General features: G+C 46.7%; 1 protein-coding gene across 1 annotated transcript; it reads left to right on the top strand.

The window, feature by feature from the left end:
* Positions 1–42: 42 nt before the first annotated feature.
* Fgf16 (fibroblast growth factor 16) lies at positions 43–10,730 on the top strand. The gene is made up of 3 exons (XM_008837671.2): positions 43–616; positions 7,953–8,056; positions 9,486–10,730. The coding sequence occupies exons 1-3, from the start codon at positions 343–345 to the stop codon at positions 9,729–9,731; spliced, it is 624 nt and encodes a 207-aa protein (XP_008835893.1). The 5' UTR covers positions 43–342; the 3' UTR covers positions 9,732–10,730.
* The last annotated feature ends 4,763 nt before the right edge of the window (positions 10,731–15,493 follow it).

Genomic DNA, 15,493 nt, shown 5'->3' with positions numbered 1-15,493 from the left:
AGTGGGTATGTATATAAAGTGCTGTTTGCATTTGATAGCTCCACGAAACCAGCTATGAGAGGCCAGCGGAGATGGATGCGGAGGGGAAGCCGCACTTTGACTGAGTGCAAGGTCAGGAGCGCGCTACCCCGCGCTCTCCGCCGCTGAGAAGTTCCTTGGCCGCGAACAGACGTGTGCTGCAGCTGGGCCGAGCGCGGAGCGGAGCGACAAGCGAGCGAGCAAGCAAGCGAAGGGAGGCCGCCGACCCGCCCAGCCCGCCGCGGGGAGAGGCAGTTCGCGCCCCGCGGCCCCGTCTCGGCCCGCGCGCGCCCCGCAACAGCCCGCGCCGCCTCCGGCCGCGCCATGGCGGAGGTGGGGGCCGTCTTCGCGTCCTTGGACTGGGACCTGCACGGTTTCTCCTCGTCTCTGGGGAACGTGCCCTTAGCTGACTCCCCGGGTTTCCTGAACGAGCGCCTGGGCCAGATCGAGGGGAAGCTGCAGCGCGGTTCGCCCACAGACTTCGCCCACCTGAAGGGGATCCTGCGGCGCCGCCAGCTCTACTGCCGCACCGGCTTCCACCTGGAGATCTTCCCCAACGGCACGGTGCACGGCACCCGCCACGACCACAGCCGCTTTGGTGAGCAGCGGGAGGTGCGGGCGGCGGGTGGACGGCGCACCCGGGAGCCGACTGACGGCGCGGGGCTCCAGTGCGCGGGCCTCCGGAGCCACCAACGGGTCGCTGGCTGTCCAGGCCCGTCGAGGCGGGACGCGGTGGCGCGGCCCGGAGCGGCGCGGTCACCCGGGGCTCCACGCCGGGACACGCTCCCGGGAGGGGGCGGAGGCGCCTTGCGGTGCGGCCTTTTCGCCACCCACTCCACCCTCCCTCCCCCTGGGAGCGAGGGGCTCTTGGTGGGAATCGGGCAGGGCCTCAACGGAAGCAGGTGGAGCCGGCCGGGAGTGTGTATCCCCGCCTAGGAGGCCGGGGGCAGCAGGCCCGTCGCGGTTGATTGCCCAGAGCAGTAGCCCGCCTGGTGTGTCCACACCCAAACCACCTTTATCTGGTGGGGACCCGGCAGCTGTGGGACTGGTCGGCCTCGGGGTGGCTCTGCCCAGGGCAGGAGCCAATCCAGGCAGCACGCGGGGTATCCGGGAATCTAGAAAAAAACTCTCGGTGCCCATTGCTTAAGGGCACAAGTCTTGGGGCATTTTTGTTCAAAACCACCTCCTTGGAACCCAGGTGAAGAGACTCCTGAGCCCACTCCTAGCCCAGAAACAGGTGTCTCCTGGGCCCAGGACAGGAAATGTCTAATCTCCAGGCAGCATTTCCTCTGCCTGCCCATCACTATGCAGATTGTTCAGAGGACCCAGCTGCTTGTGTCACAGACAGAACTAATTATACAATTAATAAAAACCTTGATCTGGGGTGGAGATCTTTAGGTTTCTAAGCAAATGTGTTCCCTTTTCAGTGATTTAGCATTTTTATTTTCAATTTCCGAATCTCTAAGCCACCACACAGGTGCTAAGACAGCTCCCCTTCCTTCAATGCCTTCTGCTTCCTCCCGAGGTCCCTGTAATGCCAGAAGGGCATCTTCTATGCCTAAGTCAGCTCTGCCTACCCTCAAGCAGCACATGGTTCCTTTTTTTCCCACCCTCCCCCACCCCAAGTCTCCCACCTTCCTGTTCTACATACTTTGCTAGAACTACTTCTAGAGTGTTCAGTAAAAAATGGGAGGAGGGGTGGCTGCAGAGGCCAGCTTAAGGCCAAGGCTAGCAAACAACTTAGGACCAGGGTTGGTCTTCCTTGCTGGGAGCAGGCAGGAACCCTAATGAGGTCTATGTCATCTTGGAAAAATGCACTCAAACAGAGCTGGAGCAGAGTAGGTTGGGAGGGGTAATGGAAGGGTGCAGGTGTCTGTAGAAACTTGCAGCAGGTCCTCAAAAGGGTGATGAGTTGGGGTGGGAGGACAGGGAGTGTTAACTTGGCGCCTTTTCCTTCCATCACTTGTGATTTTTGTGGTCCCCTTTTGTTCCTCTCCATAAGGAATGGGACTCCCAGCCTGGGCTCAGAGGCTCCCAGAAATAGCCTAAAGATATTGGAATAGTTCATATATAAAAGAAACATATGTGTTTGCATGTGTATATGTATGCATAAAAGAAAAGCCGTGATCTGATGGCGAAATGTGTGGTGGGGGGGGCATGAAAGTGGTGAAACTGTGCGCAGGGCTCCCAGCTGCCACAACTGTCTGACTCTGTCTGTACCTGAGTTGAGCCCAATAATCTACAAGGTCAACATAAATCAGTAATAGGCTCTTGGGATAAGTGGTCTTTAATTACCTCCCTAAAGACACATCTTGATTTCTTTTCATCTTCCAGGCCTGCTAAGGGTGTTAAGTTTAAGGAGAAACCAAAGGAAGTAAAGTTGGCTGAGGAAGGGATGTTTGTGCTGCTGAACTGGCCACTTCAGCTTTGGTTTGGCCTGTTAGAAAAAACAAACTGCCTGAGACCACCTCCGAATCACCTTTTCCCTTTCCTCCTTCCCTGATTTCCTGGCAGTTCCATGTATTTCCTGTAAAAGAAATGATAACTGGTCAAAACTGTCTCTTTGTAACCTCCCTTGCCAACTTTCAAACACACTCTTACTCCGTTTAGCTTTTGGCACAGGACGAGGTGGTGGTTGAGTTTGCTCACACTCTCCGCCCTCCACATTTGAGTTAATCAGCCAGGGTATTCAATAAATCGAAACTTTAACATTCCATAAGTGCTTTAGCAGTCAACATTCCAGCAGGGTAAAGTAGGCCAGACTTAAGATATAAAATATTATAGATTTCTGCTTGGGGGGAGGAGGGAGTCTCCAAAGGCCATGTAAAGTAAATAGCTATTTGTTGTAATTGGAGAGCAGGGCCCCCAAGGATTACCCTGGAATCCATGTGTTCTGAAGGAGTCAGGCTGAGCCCAAGTGCAGCCCCGACTCCAAATAATAACCTGTTGGCACTGCACATGCTCCCTGTTCTCCATTTGCAGTCAGTAGCCAGGAGTGCCCCAGTCCCCGCCTGACTAGTGGCATTTACATGAGGTTCACAGGGACCCTGACATTCCTGAGGGGCACCTGTGGACTGGCAGAGCAGGGATTGGGAGCCAGACTGAAGGAGAGGCCTCCTGCCAGGTGGGCCAGAGCAGGCTGCTGCAGCTGCTCTAAGTTGTGAGCCATCTAGTTCTTATTTGGCAAGGGGCCAGGGCAGCACTGTCTTGGCCCTGAAAGTCTGACAGGATGGCTGAGGGAGCTCAAGCGAGTCATGGAACCAGATTAAATGACACATTAGTAGGCCATCCAGCTAGGTTCTCAAGTAGTGGGGCCCAGGACAGATCCGTTTTGATTGAGGCCCTGGAGAGAAAGGTATAAGAAGAGTCTGGAAATTGTCAAGAAAATGCCAGAGCATGAGGTAGGCAGGTCAAGCTGAAGCAGAGGAGACAGAGGTCCTGGGCCTCAAAGGGGTGAGGGAACTGAAGACAAACTTTGTCTGCTTAATACTCTGCCTCAACGCTTTGCTGTTAACACCCCTGTCCAGCTGTAGCTGGGAAAATATGAAAATGCCTTGTTTTTTCTCCCCTTTTATGCTGGCTGGGATTCAGGAGAAGGCTTAGAAATATCTGTTCCATCATCATGTGCCACCGGGTTCCCACAGTCTGAATCCAACTAATAGGAAAGTTGGCAAAGGCAAATGATGCCCAGAGACAGCTGGGCAGGGATGATTCCAGCTGTTGGAGACCCCGGTTACTGGACACAACCCAAGCAACATCCTGTATGATCTATCCTTTGGCATTGGGGTTCACTGAGAGTTGAAGAAAAACTGTGGTGACTCAAATGGCCACACCTCTTGAGTTTCATGATTTGTTCTCACACCAGGTCTTGGGCAGTGAGATCACAGGCTACCCTCTGCTACTTAATGAGCTCAGAGTAGTCCAAGACAGGAGATACTTAAAGAATGAGGGAATTGGTCCCCATTGGAAGCTTGGAAATGGTAACCTGCCCCAGGAAAGCAAAGAAGTCACAGGGGTTGTGGCCCTCAGAGATAAGCACCCAGAGTACCTCATGACCTGCCTTCTGATCTCCTTGCCAAGCTGGGCACTCTACTTTGAGCATGCTCTTGTTTGTCTTCAACACTCTCTCCACACAGTAGCACCAGACACAGTACCCCTAGTGTGATCTTACCAGCACAGAGCAGAGCGATGGGGCGGTCCCCATTCTGGTACTAAATCTCTCTGCAGCATTAGACCATACTAACTCCACATACTCTTTTCTATATTTATACTACTTTTTAAGTTCTTTTTTAATTTTTTAAAGACCGTTAAGGTTATACATCTGTAATCCCAAAAGCTGGGAGGTGGAAGCATGAGGATTCAGAGTTCAAGGTCATCCTTCACTGCACAGTAAGTTCAAGGCCAGTCTGAACTACATGAAACCCTATCTCAAAAACAAAAATTTAAATTTTTTTTTAGAATGCTTCACTTTGTAGCCCAGGCTGGCCTCAAACTTGGGATCCTCCTGTCTCAGCCTCCTAATTCCTGAGGTGACAAGCATGTGTCAATTTAGTTGGTGATTTTTAGTTTTACTTTGCATTGGCTTTGTGTTTTTGAGACGGACTCTCCCTATATAGCCTAGGCTAGCCTTAAACTACTGATCTTCCTGCCTCAAACTCTCCTATAATTCTTTATTTCTTTTTAACCAGTTTTTTTTCTTATTTTTGGAGACAAGGTCTCCGTGTAACCCCAGCTGGCCTGGAACTCACTATGTAGACCAACATCTGCCTACTTCTGCCTCCTGAGTGCTGGGATTAAAGGTGTGTGTCACTCCACGCCCAGCTTTTTTTTTAACTAGTTTTATATTAGCTTTAAAAAAATGTCTTACTTCAGGTGTGGGGTGGGGAGAGAAGTGCCAGTGTCTGTGTGCAGGTCAGAGGACAACCTTTGGAAGTTACTTCTCACCTTCCATCATGCAGGTCCCAGGGTTTGAACTCAGGTCAGCAAGCTTGGCAGTAATTGACTTTATCCACTGAGATATCTTACAAGCCCTGTATTAGCTTTTTAAAGAAAATGTATTATTACATTGTATTTATTTATGTGTGTATTTGGGAGGGCGTGCATGCTATGGCATATGTGTGGTGGTCCGTGGACAGTTTGTAAGAGTCAGTTCTCTCCTACCATGTAGGTCCCAGGGATCAAACTTAGGTCATCAGGTTTGAGGGTGGGTGCCTTTACTTACTGGATCATTTCAACAGCCCTACATTAGCTTTTAATAGTCCTGCTAATCACCATTACATTGAGCTAACTTTGTTCAGTGAAATCCCTGAAGCCATTACTGTGTATGTTTCACTGGGCCACATTTCCCCATTACAGAGATGAGAAGACTTGCATATAATTGAAATACAACATACTCAAGGCACTAGGTTCAGTCTCCAGTGCCAAACAAAAAAGTGCAGAGAAACCAAAACTACTAAGCATACTCTCAAGAAAATACACAAAGCTATATCCTGTATAGCTTAGTGGTAGAGTGCTTACCTAGCAAGTACAAATCTCTGAATTCAACCTTGAAGTAGAAGGTAGGGGGATCCAAAGAGGGAGATAGATAACTGAAAAGCCCTCTCATGGAACAACTCTAGTAAGGGGCTTCGAACTAAGGAGCACTGTTAACTGTATATATGTGAGGCCCCCCTCCCTCAGCAAAACCCCCAAACAGAAACATCTTGTGAAACTGGTTTGGGGGACCAAGGTGTAGTACTTTCTATACTTGGTTATAATTATGCTTATTCTCTTGGGCCAGTCCATTTTTCAACCTCTTGACACCTCTTGGGTGTTGATTATGTCATCCCTTGTGTGTCCTCAGGAGCTATGAGAGGCAGCCCTCCTGTGTCTTCTTATGAGTTGTTTATTAAAATGCTAAACAGGGCAGAACCTTGTGCAATGCAATCAAATATTTAATAAATTAATCTGTAAAAACTGGGGTCCCTTAGGTGAGTGCTTGATTAGCCTCTGTCACCATTAGCTGTCCCTTTCCCTTCTACCATCACATGGCACTGTCTTCCTGAGAATGGTTACACTGTACTACAGCCTGACAGCTGGAGTTCAGTCCCTGGAACCCACAATAGAAGGAGAGAAACAGCTTCTGAAAGCTGTCCTCTGACCTTCATACACCTGCCATGGCATATGCCTACCTGCACACACTTGTACATACTACTAATAATAAACTGAATTTTTAAAAGTTACTACCAGGACTGGAGAGATGGCTCAGTAGTTAAGAGCACTGACTGCTCTTGCAGAGGACCCGGTTTCAATTCCCAACACCCACATGGTGGCTAACAACCATCCATAACTCCAGTTCCAGGGGAATCCAACTCCTTTCTTCTGACATCTGTGGGGAACTGCATAACACAGGTGCACTTACACACATGCAATACACTCATGCACATAAAGTAACAAATGAACTATATTTTCTAGTTACTAGCGATCAGAATGAGGCTAGGACTCAGAGCATTTAAATGTGAGAAGCAAAAGACCAATCCCTAAGTGTCTTATAGAACTTTACATCCTTCACATAGATGTGAGTGAGCCATACCCCAAAAGCTGCCACCTACCACCATCTAAGTCACTAGAGCTCCAAAGGAAACTTCCCATTGGAGTTTCCAACCTGATTGCAGAATAGTGCTTGCAAGTTTTGCCTTAGCACTTGGGAGGTAGAGGCAGAAGGATCCCAAGTTCAAGGGTGGCCTGGACTACAGAGTTCGAGACAAGCCAGGGCTACATAGCTAGATACTGTCTCAATTTTAAAGACTTTTACTTTATTACATTTGTGTGTGTGTGTGTGTGTGTGTGTGTGTGTGTGTGTGTTGGAAAATGTGATTAGAGGCAGGAGTATCAAAGAAGCATCTAGTTGACTATTAACATCTATGTCTAGATAACAGATGTGCTATTTTAGGATAAAATTATGAAGCCTTTACTACTATGATGATTTCATTCTGTGTCTTTTTACCCTCTTCAGAAAATTTTTTTTCCTTTTCTCATAGAGTAAATGAAAACATTTAAAAATCTTCACCTCTAACCTTGTCAGCTAAAAGGACATTTCTGAATTTCTTCCCTTTCCCCTTAAAGTTGCAACATGTCAAATTGGTATGGAGTCCAGTAATACCTGCCAACTCTGCCGTGGCTAAACTTGAAATTCTCAAGAGAGAAGGGGAGAGTGACAGGCTTGTCAGCTTGGGACTGAACAAGCTGAGAGTGCTTTTTAGGAGAAATCGCTCATGGAGCCAAGTTTTACCTCCTGCCATAAACTGGGTGAACAAACTTAGTGCATTCCCTGTGTGGCATTTGTTAGAGCCAGCTCCAGGCAGTTGACAGCCTCATGTGGCTTTTAAGGACATGAGAACTGAGAGGGTGCAAAACAAGTTCAGCGGAGAGGACAGCAAGAGAACGAGGGCAGATGGTGGGGAGGAGTGGCGGGGTGACTTGGCATTGAGAAAGGCCGCCTTCCCATTTCTTCAAATGGGTGGTACTTGACTACACTGACGCCTTATAATTATGGAGGATTTATAACAAAGCCTTCACATGGTCTTTTCCTCCTAACCTGCCTAAGGGGGCTGGGGATGTAGCCTAGTGGTACATCTCTTTCCTAGTATGCTCACGGCCCTGGATTCCATCCCCAGCACCACCAAATAAAGAAGAAAATCATATGCCTAAGAGCGTTAAATAGAGGCAAGGATTGTTTCCCCCATTTTATACATGGAAAAACTGAGTCCTGGAGAGAATGAGCACTTTTCCTAGGTTTCATCCTTGCTGCAAAAGATGGAGTTCGGCAGGCAGTTCACCATGGGTTCCCAGGGCCAGCCTCTAGTTAGGGGCAAAAGACTTGTAGCTCATGGCACCCTACCAGCTTTCTCTTAGCTCTATGTTAGTAACAGAACGGCTTCTCCTTTTTGTCCTAGGAATTCTGGAGTTTATCAGCCTGGCTGTGGGGCTGATCAGCATCCGGGGAGTGGACTCTGGCCTGTACCTAGGGATGAATGAAAGAGGAGAGCTGTATGGATCAGTAAGTTTCAGCTGTTCTATTTATCAGGGGCTATTGTCACCAATGTTTGGACAATGTAAGGCAAAGGATAAAAATGTTTATCGAGCACCTGAAAGCCCCTTTATGCCTAAAAAGGATTAGCATCTTCTTGTTCCTGGCTGCTCAGGGCCTTACTCTGTAATATCTGCACTCATTCAACCATCCATCAAAGCATAAGATTTTCTGTAATACATTTGCTTTCACTTTTTCCAATAAGAGGGCCAGCTAGAATGATAATAGGAAGTGGGGGGCTGGTTTGTCAGTAGGTGCTCAGGGTTTGGGGCATTCATGTTTCCAAGAGCACACCTCAGTTTTTTATTGAATTTTTTGTGTATTTCATGGCACACCTCAGTTTTAATGGGTGCCCAGCGCAGCACACACATACACACACACACACACACAAAAAAAAAAACCACACACACACACCAAAAAAACCATACAGTGGAAGAGCTAGCCTTCCAAGCCAGAATTCCAAGGTTAATAGCACAGCCCCCAATTTCCAGATTGCGTCAGCTGCGTCCCAAAGGCCAAATGACACCAACAAATGAAGAATGACAGTTCTAAGGATTGGTGACAGCACTAAGACCCTAGCTAGGACTGGGCTGGCTGCAATACGTTTTCTCCATTCTGGAAGCAAGCCCAGCACTGGGACATGGAGAGTGACTTTGCCGACCTTAACTCTTTCAGGAGATCCCAATATCCTGGCTCAGACTTTTGAGTCACATAGCTTGCTTTCTGGCTGGCTACACCCCATGGAATCAGAACACATTTTTCCCCTGACACCTAAGAGATAGGCTTGTCCCCAGCACTCAGTATCGGCCACCCCAGCAAGTAGTATGGTGGCTGATCGAGTAGGAGAAGGGGCCAGGAGCAGGAGACCCGGGAGCTGCCAGCTAGAAGTAGCCAGATTGGAGGAACTTTTTAAAGAGAGCTTTTCTGAGCTTTCCAGCTGACAGGCTGCTCATTAGGAGAGATCACAACTCACCTCCCATGCATCTTTATATAGACCAATGGCTTTTGCCTGCCAGTTGATGTGGGTGACTGTGTTCTCAGTGCATTTGAACATTATTAGCCCTAAGTAGGGAGCAGGCTAAGTGGATCCCAGCATGGCATTGGAAGGTCACAATGGAAATTCTGGGGCTCAGAGATCCAGCTGGAGCCAACAAATCTCCTCCCTTCAAGAAAGATCGCATCCAAAGCATTTTTGTGTGGCTCATGAAATTTAAGAAAGAAGATGCATTCGAGAGGGGTTTGTGATACTTGGAAGAAAGACGCCCTGATAATATGGAAAGACAGGACTGAAATTTTCTAATCGCAATGTGCTGTTGCTATTTAGGGCTTCTCTACCAGCAAGCTGGGATGGGAGGAATAGTCATATAATGGGCTCTGCTTTATTTTCTCACCCTCACAGAAGAAACTCACACGTGAATGTGTTTTCCGGGAACAGTTTGAAGAAAACTGGTACAACACCTATGCTTCCACCTTGTACAAACACTCGGACTCGGAGAGACAGTATTATGTGGCTCTGAATAAAGACGGCTCACCCCGGGAGGGATACAGGACTAAACGACACCAGAAATTCACTCACTTTTTACCCAGGCCAGTAGATCCTTCTAAGTTGCCCTCCATGTCCAGAGACCTGTTCCGCTATAGGTAATGAACCTCTGGTGCCATGTCTGTGACCCATGTACTCTGCAGCCACGGTTGGCTCTGCAAGCACTATACTCATAGCTTTTCAATCCTTCTTTCCTATCAATTTAGATAACAAAGAAGCACTTACTGTTCAACTTGACCCAGCTGTTCCCTTGTTCAAAGTGTATATCAAGGTTGGGTTATTTTGGGGAGGGATGTGGGGGGAGGGGTGGGCCTGAGGGAACCTTGTATATACTTTTTTCTTTACTCATGTTCTTTCCGTGAGGCGGCATGACAAAGAATGAGGGCCCCACTAAGGGTCAAGGTGCCTTGCCTCACAGTCCACCCAGATACCTTGAGAAGGGGTATAAATGAAAGACCAAGGAATCTGCCACAGATGCTACCTATAGAGCTCTGAGAAAGTGTCATTTGGAAAATGTGCGGGGCTCCAGCCCTGCTGCAAGCCATCCCTTCTTTGGCTCTGCAGATTTCAAATTTATCCTGACATGCAGTTTTCCTGACACCAGAAGTGGGAGATGTGGGCCAGGTTGTAAGAAAATGATATTAAAATGCAAGCATGAATACTGTGCATAAGGACAAACTATTTATGAAATGTATATGCTATTTATTTTATATATTTATTTATTTCAAAATAATTTTATTTTTAATGAGAGATGCTATGACTGGATTTTCATCAGAAAGAATAAGGTCCTACTGAAACAGGAAAAAACGAGTTATTAAAGGCTTTTATTGGCAATAAAATTGTCTTTATATTATAAACCAGTGTCTAATTCCACTGATTTGTGCATTTGGTCGAATGAACAGGCTGGCCAATTTCTTTCTCCACAGCTCACTAGGATAGTGGGAGCCACATTAGATGATGGGATCACTCCATCATCTAGTGTAGTAGCATTATCTAGGGCCCTCCCCCAAGGGGAGTGCTCCCTTCTGGTTCCATGACTTATCAGAACTTGGAAGGCCTGGACCAACAGCTCTTACTGAAGCTCCATTTGTGTTTAGGATTCAGTGTTTTCAGAGACCTAACTGGTGAATCTTTACTCCAGATATGAAGGTGAAGCAGTTCAAACAAACAGCAGTCAACAAGGACATGAGTTTTTGAGCCAGTCAATTTGCCTTCCAGAAGATGTTCTCTACTTTCCCTTTACTACTCTAACATCTCCTGCCAGTGCTTCCCCCAGGGAATTCTGGGAAACTATCAGACATTCCTTTAGAACAGCAGTGCAATATCACCTGGAAGCTCAGACATAGGAATCAGCAAAACTTGGAGGCAGCCCCAGGGACCTTGTGTGTCATGAAGCATTCTAGAGAATTCCTAAGCAATACATGATATAGTTTGAGAGTTAATGCCCTAAAGAGGTTTTAGTTCTTTGTTTTTGCAACTAAATGGTCATAAGTAAAATCTTGGGGGTAGCATTAGTTCATAGAACAAGGTATAGTGGCATACCTCAGCACTCCTCCTTTCCCAAAACAGCCCTGAGGCATGTTGGCTACAAATGCCTGGCCTCCTGACTGGCATTACAGAGGTAGGAGCACAGGAAATAGGAATCAAAAGAAGAAAAGTCTCATTGACCAGACTCTGAAGGCCTGATAGGCAGAGGTTTAGTATCTGAGACAGTTCCCCATCCTCCTCAAGCCTATTCTAGTTAGTTTCTCTATTGCTGTGACAAAACACTTTGACCAATGCCAACTTGGGGGGGGGAGGCGTTATTTGGCTTACATCTCCCGGGTCAGAGTTTGTCACTGAGGGAGCCCAAGGTAGGAACTCAAGACAGGAACCTGAAGGCAGGAGATGGAGGAACACTGCTTACTGGCTTGCTCCCTTGGCCCATGCTCAACCTGCATTCTTATGCAATACAGGATCATCTGCCCCAGGGTGGCACCACCCACAGTGGGCTGGGCCCTCCCTGCATTACTCAACAATCAAAATGTCCCACAGACATGGCCACATGCCAATCCAATGGAAGCACTTCCTCAGTTGAGACTCCCTCATCCCAGGTGTGTCAAGTTGACAACTAAAGCTATCTAGCACAATTGACCACCTTGTCTACTTGATATACATTTATCACCATTAAACCACAAGCCCTAAGATCTCATGTTATTAATATTACAACATAAAACAGTACAACTTTAAATACCATAGTCCTTAAAAAATCCAAACACTCTAAAAGCTCAAATTCTCTTTTAAAAGTCTCTTAACTGTGGGTTCCTGTAAAATCCAAAACAAGTACTGTCTTATTTCAAAAGGTAAGAATCAGGCATACTTAAGCAAAACCAAAGTTCCTCAAAATGTCTGAAGGCTGGACATCTGAAATTCACTCATGATCTTCTGGACTTCAAAGGACTTGGGCAACTTCACTTCTCTGGCTGCACTCTCCACAGCACACAGAGCATGTCTCGTGGGCTCAATCCACATTTGCCACTGCCCCTGGTGGTTGTCCCATGGGCCTGGTATCTCCAGTATGTGAGGATCTCATCTCAACTGAGGCTGCACCTTCAATGGCCTCTTTTGGCCTCACACAATGCCAATCCTCAGATTCTCTCCATGACCCTGTCAGTCCTATGGATCTTCACAAAAACTAAGGCTGCACCTTTACCAATGGCTGTTCCTAGCCTCTCACAGTGCCAAGCCTCAGCTGTTCTCCATGACTCCCTCATGCACTCAAAACTAGTACCATATAAGATACTCTTACAGATTACCAAGTCCTGCTTCCAGCTTGAGATGGAACCTTGGGCCCCCCTTCTAGACCACAGCTGCTGTGTGCTGACCTTGAGGAAATACTTCCCAGAAGATTTACCTCGATGATACTGGTCTCTTGTTACAGCTGATTTTTTGCCCCAGCTAACTAGTATCAATTGTCCCAGTAAGGCACAAAAGGTTTCACTTCCAAAAATTCTTAATTCAACACAAACAGCCCTGATAAGTGTCTTTGCTTCCCTTTGAAGCATCACAAGCTATGCCTCCATCGTCTACACCTATTTCAGCAGAACTGCTCCAAACTCCACAGCAACAGCTCATTAAGCTCTGAGCTTTTCCAGCTCAAAGTTCCAAATATTTCTCCAGTCCTTCCCCAAACAACATAATCAGGTCTATGTCATAGCAACACCCCACAATCCTGGTACCAATTTCTGTTCTAGCTTGCCTTCAATTGCTGTGATAAAAACACTGACTAAAACCAACTTGGGGAGGAAAAGTTTTATTTGGCTTACAAGCACAGTCCATAATCAAGGGAAACCAAGGCAGGAACCTAGAGCACAAACCATGGAGGATAGCTGCTTACTGGCTTGCTCTGTTGGCCCATGCTCAACCTGCTTAATTATACAATACAGGACCACCTGCCTTGGGGTGACACCACCCACCCACAGTGGGCTGGGCTCTCCCACATCACTCATCAATCAAAAAGATGCCCCACAGACATAGTCACAGCCCAGTCCAATAGAAACAGTTCCCCAATTTGGGCTCCCTCAATCCAGGCGTGTCAAGTTGACAACTAAAGCTATGCGGCACACCTGTCATGTAGGCATCCACTATTTTTCCAACTAATTGTATGCATCAATCAAATTGTTTAAATGCTTCCTCACTTACAAAGCAAAACCAGCGGTGTGGGTATAGATCAATGGTAGAGTATTTGCTTAACATACACAAGGCCCTGGGTCCCACCCACAGCACTGCCACAACCACAACAAAACAAAATTAGAAGGGCATAAAAGCTCACACAATAGAGAAGCCACACATTTGGGAATACAAACCTCAAACAGCAAATAGGATGTGTGACAAAAAGTGCTAAATTGAGGGCTGGTAATATAGCTCAGTGGAAGACCGCTTACCTAGCATGCATGGGACCCTAGGTTTGATTCCCAGCACTGAAAACAATAAAAAAGTTAGCTTGCATGGCATGTGTGATTATCAACATGTTGATCAGTTGATCAGTAGATGCTCCGAAGTGGACAGATCTCAGTGGGCTAGGCAAGGGAAATGTCTCCTTTGAAGAACCAACAGGGTTTGGTAAATCAAAGAGGCTGATGGTGATATTTGTGTTGGGCTGTGGAAAAGAGATACTAGTTCTAAAATTCTCTGGGAGAAGATGAAAAGCCAGCTACATTTAATTTTTATGTGTGTTTTTGAGACAGGGTGTCTCTATGTAGCCCAAGTTGACCTAGAAACTTGCTATGTATTGCAGGTTGGCCTCAAACTCACAGTCCTATGTCAGCCTCCTGAGTGCTGGACTTACAAGCATGCACCACCCCACCTGGCTTATTACATTGGTAATGAGCATTAGACCTTGGATTTTTTTTTAAAGACAGGGTTTTGCTATGTTGCTCAGGCTGGCCTCCAATTCCTGGGCTCAAGTGATCTACCTGCTTCAGTCTCCGGAGTGTTAAGACTACAGGTGTGTACCACCATACCCAGTTTGTACCTTGATTATTATGATTTTTGTTAGTTTGGATTTTTGAGACAGGGTTTTGTGTAGCTCAGACTTGCCGTGAACTATCGTGTGGCTGAGGGTGACCTTGAACTTCTGATCCTCCTTTCTCTACTTCGCAGTTTCTGAGTTGATAGGTATGCACCACCATGCCTAGGTGCACCTTGATTTTATTTAGTTATTTTGGGCTTTTTTTTGAGACAGAATTTCCCTGTGGGTGCAGGGAACCAAATCCAGGTCCTCTGAAAGAGCAACCAGTGCACTTAACCTCTGAGCCATCTCTCCAGCCCCCTATTTATTTATTTTTATTACATTTTGTCTGTGTGTGTGTGTGTGTGTGTGTGTGTGTCTGTCTGTCTGTCTGTCTGTCTGTCTGTCTGTCTCTGTCTGTGGGCATATGCATGCCATATGTGGAAGTCAATGGACAGCTTACAGGAGTCAGTTCTCTCCTACCATGTGGGACCCAGTGATTGAAATTCAGCTCATTAGGCTAGGCAGCAAGCGCCTTCACCCACTGAGTCATCTCACCAGCCCTGCACCTTGATTTTAAAACCAAAACTTTACCTAAGTTGTCAGTGTTCAGCTACCTAGAACTTCTGATATCCAGACAGATTGTGAGTCCTTGTGAGTTACACAAGATCTGCTGCAACCAATAGTAGAGTGACAATAGAAGTTCAAGCAGGGCCAGTGTGGGCTGTTAGCATGGGCTTAGAAAGACCATAGGCACCATACTATGGAGAGGATTTTCAAGAGAAAACGCCACAAGACCAAGACAGGGAACAAGCCTACATGCCATGCCAAGTCAGTCCTTAAAACTTCCCTCTGGGTAGAAATAGAGGAAGCAAGACTAGAAGAAAGGTATGGCCTCCTATGGTACACAGTAAGGGCTCACTCTGGGTATGAAACCCAGGGGTAACAATGAATGGAGCATGTGGACAGAGAATAGCTATTCTCGTTTTTAAAAATAGGAATAAATTATGGAAGTGGAAATAGAAATGTAAGATTGGATGAGCCAGTACTACTAGGTCAGGCAGTAATGGAATGACACCACGTTCTCAATGGACTAAAACAATGGATTTTGTACCAACCTAAAGAGAATTCTAGAAAAGTAAGGCCTGCAGCTCTGCTTTTGGTTGGAAGCATGTAGAGACCATTTCTCAGTCATTTTTGCATCCCTTCACCATGGTTAGGACATTCCCAGAGCAGAATAGGCACTTGGGAAATATCAAATAAATAGGCCATTGGTTGAAAGAATGAATGAGTAAATGAGTGAATGGACAAAGACACAGATACCTTCTTTAGCGGATGGATGAATGGATGGATGGATACAACATAGGTCATAGAG

This window comes from Nannospalax galili, unplaced genomic scaffold (assembly GCF_000622305.1).
Source record: "Nannospalax galili isolate Female #2095 unplaced genomic scaffold, S.galili_v1.0 scaffold238, whole genome shotgun sequence".
NCBI lineage: Eukaryota > Metazoa > Chordata > Mammalia > Rodentia > Spalacidae > Nannospalax > Nannospalax galili.
The sequence above is the reverse complement of the archived record's forward strand: the minus strand, read 5'-3'. Positions and strand labels throughout refer to the sequence as shown.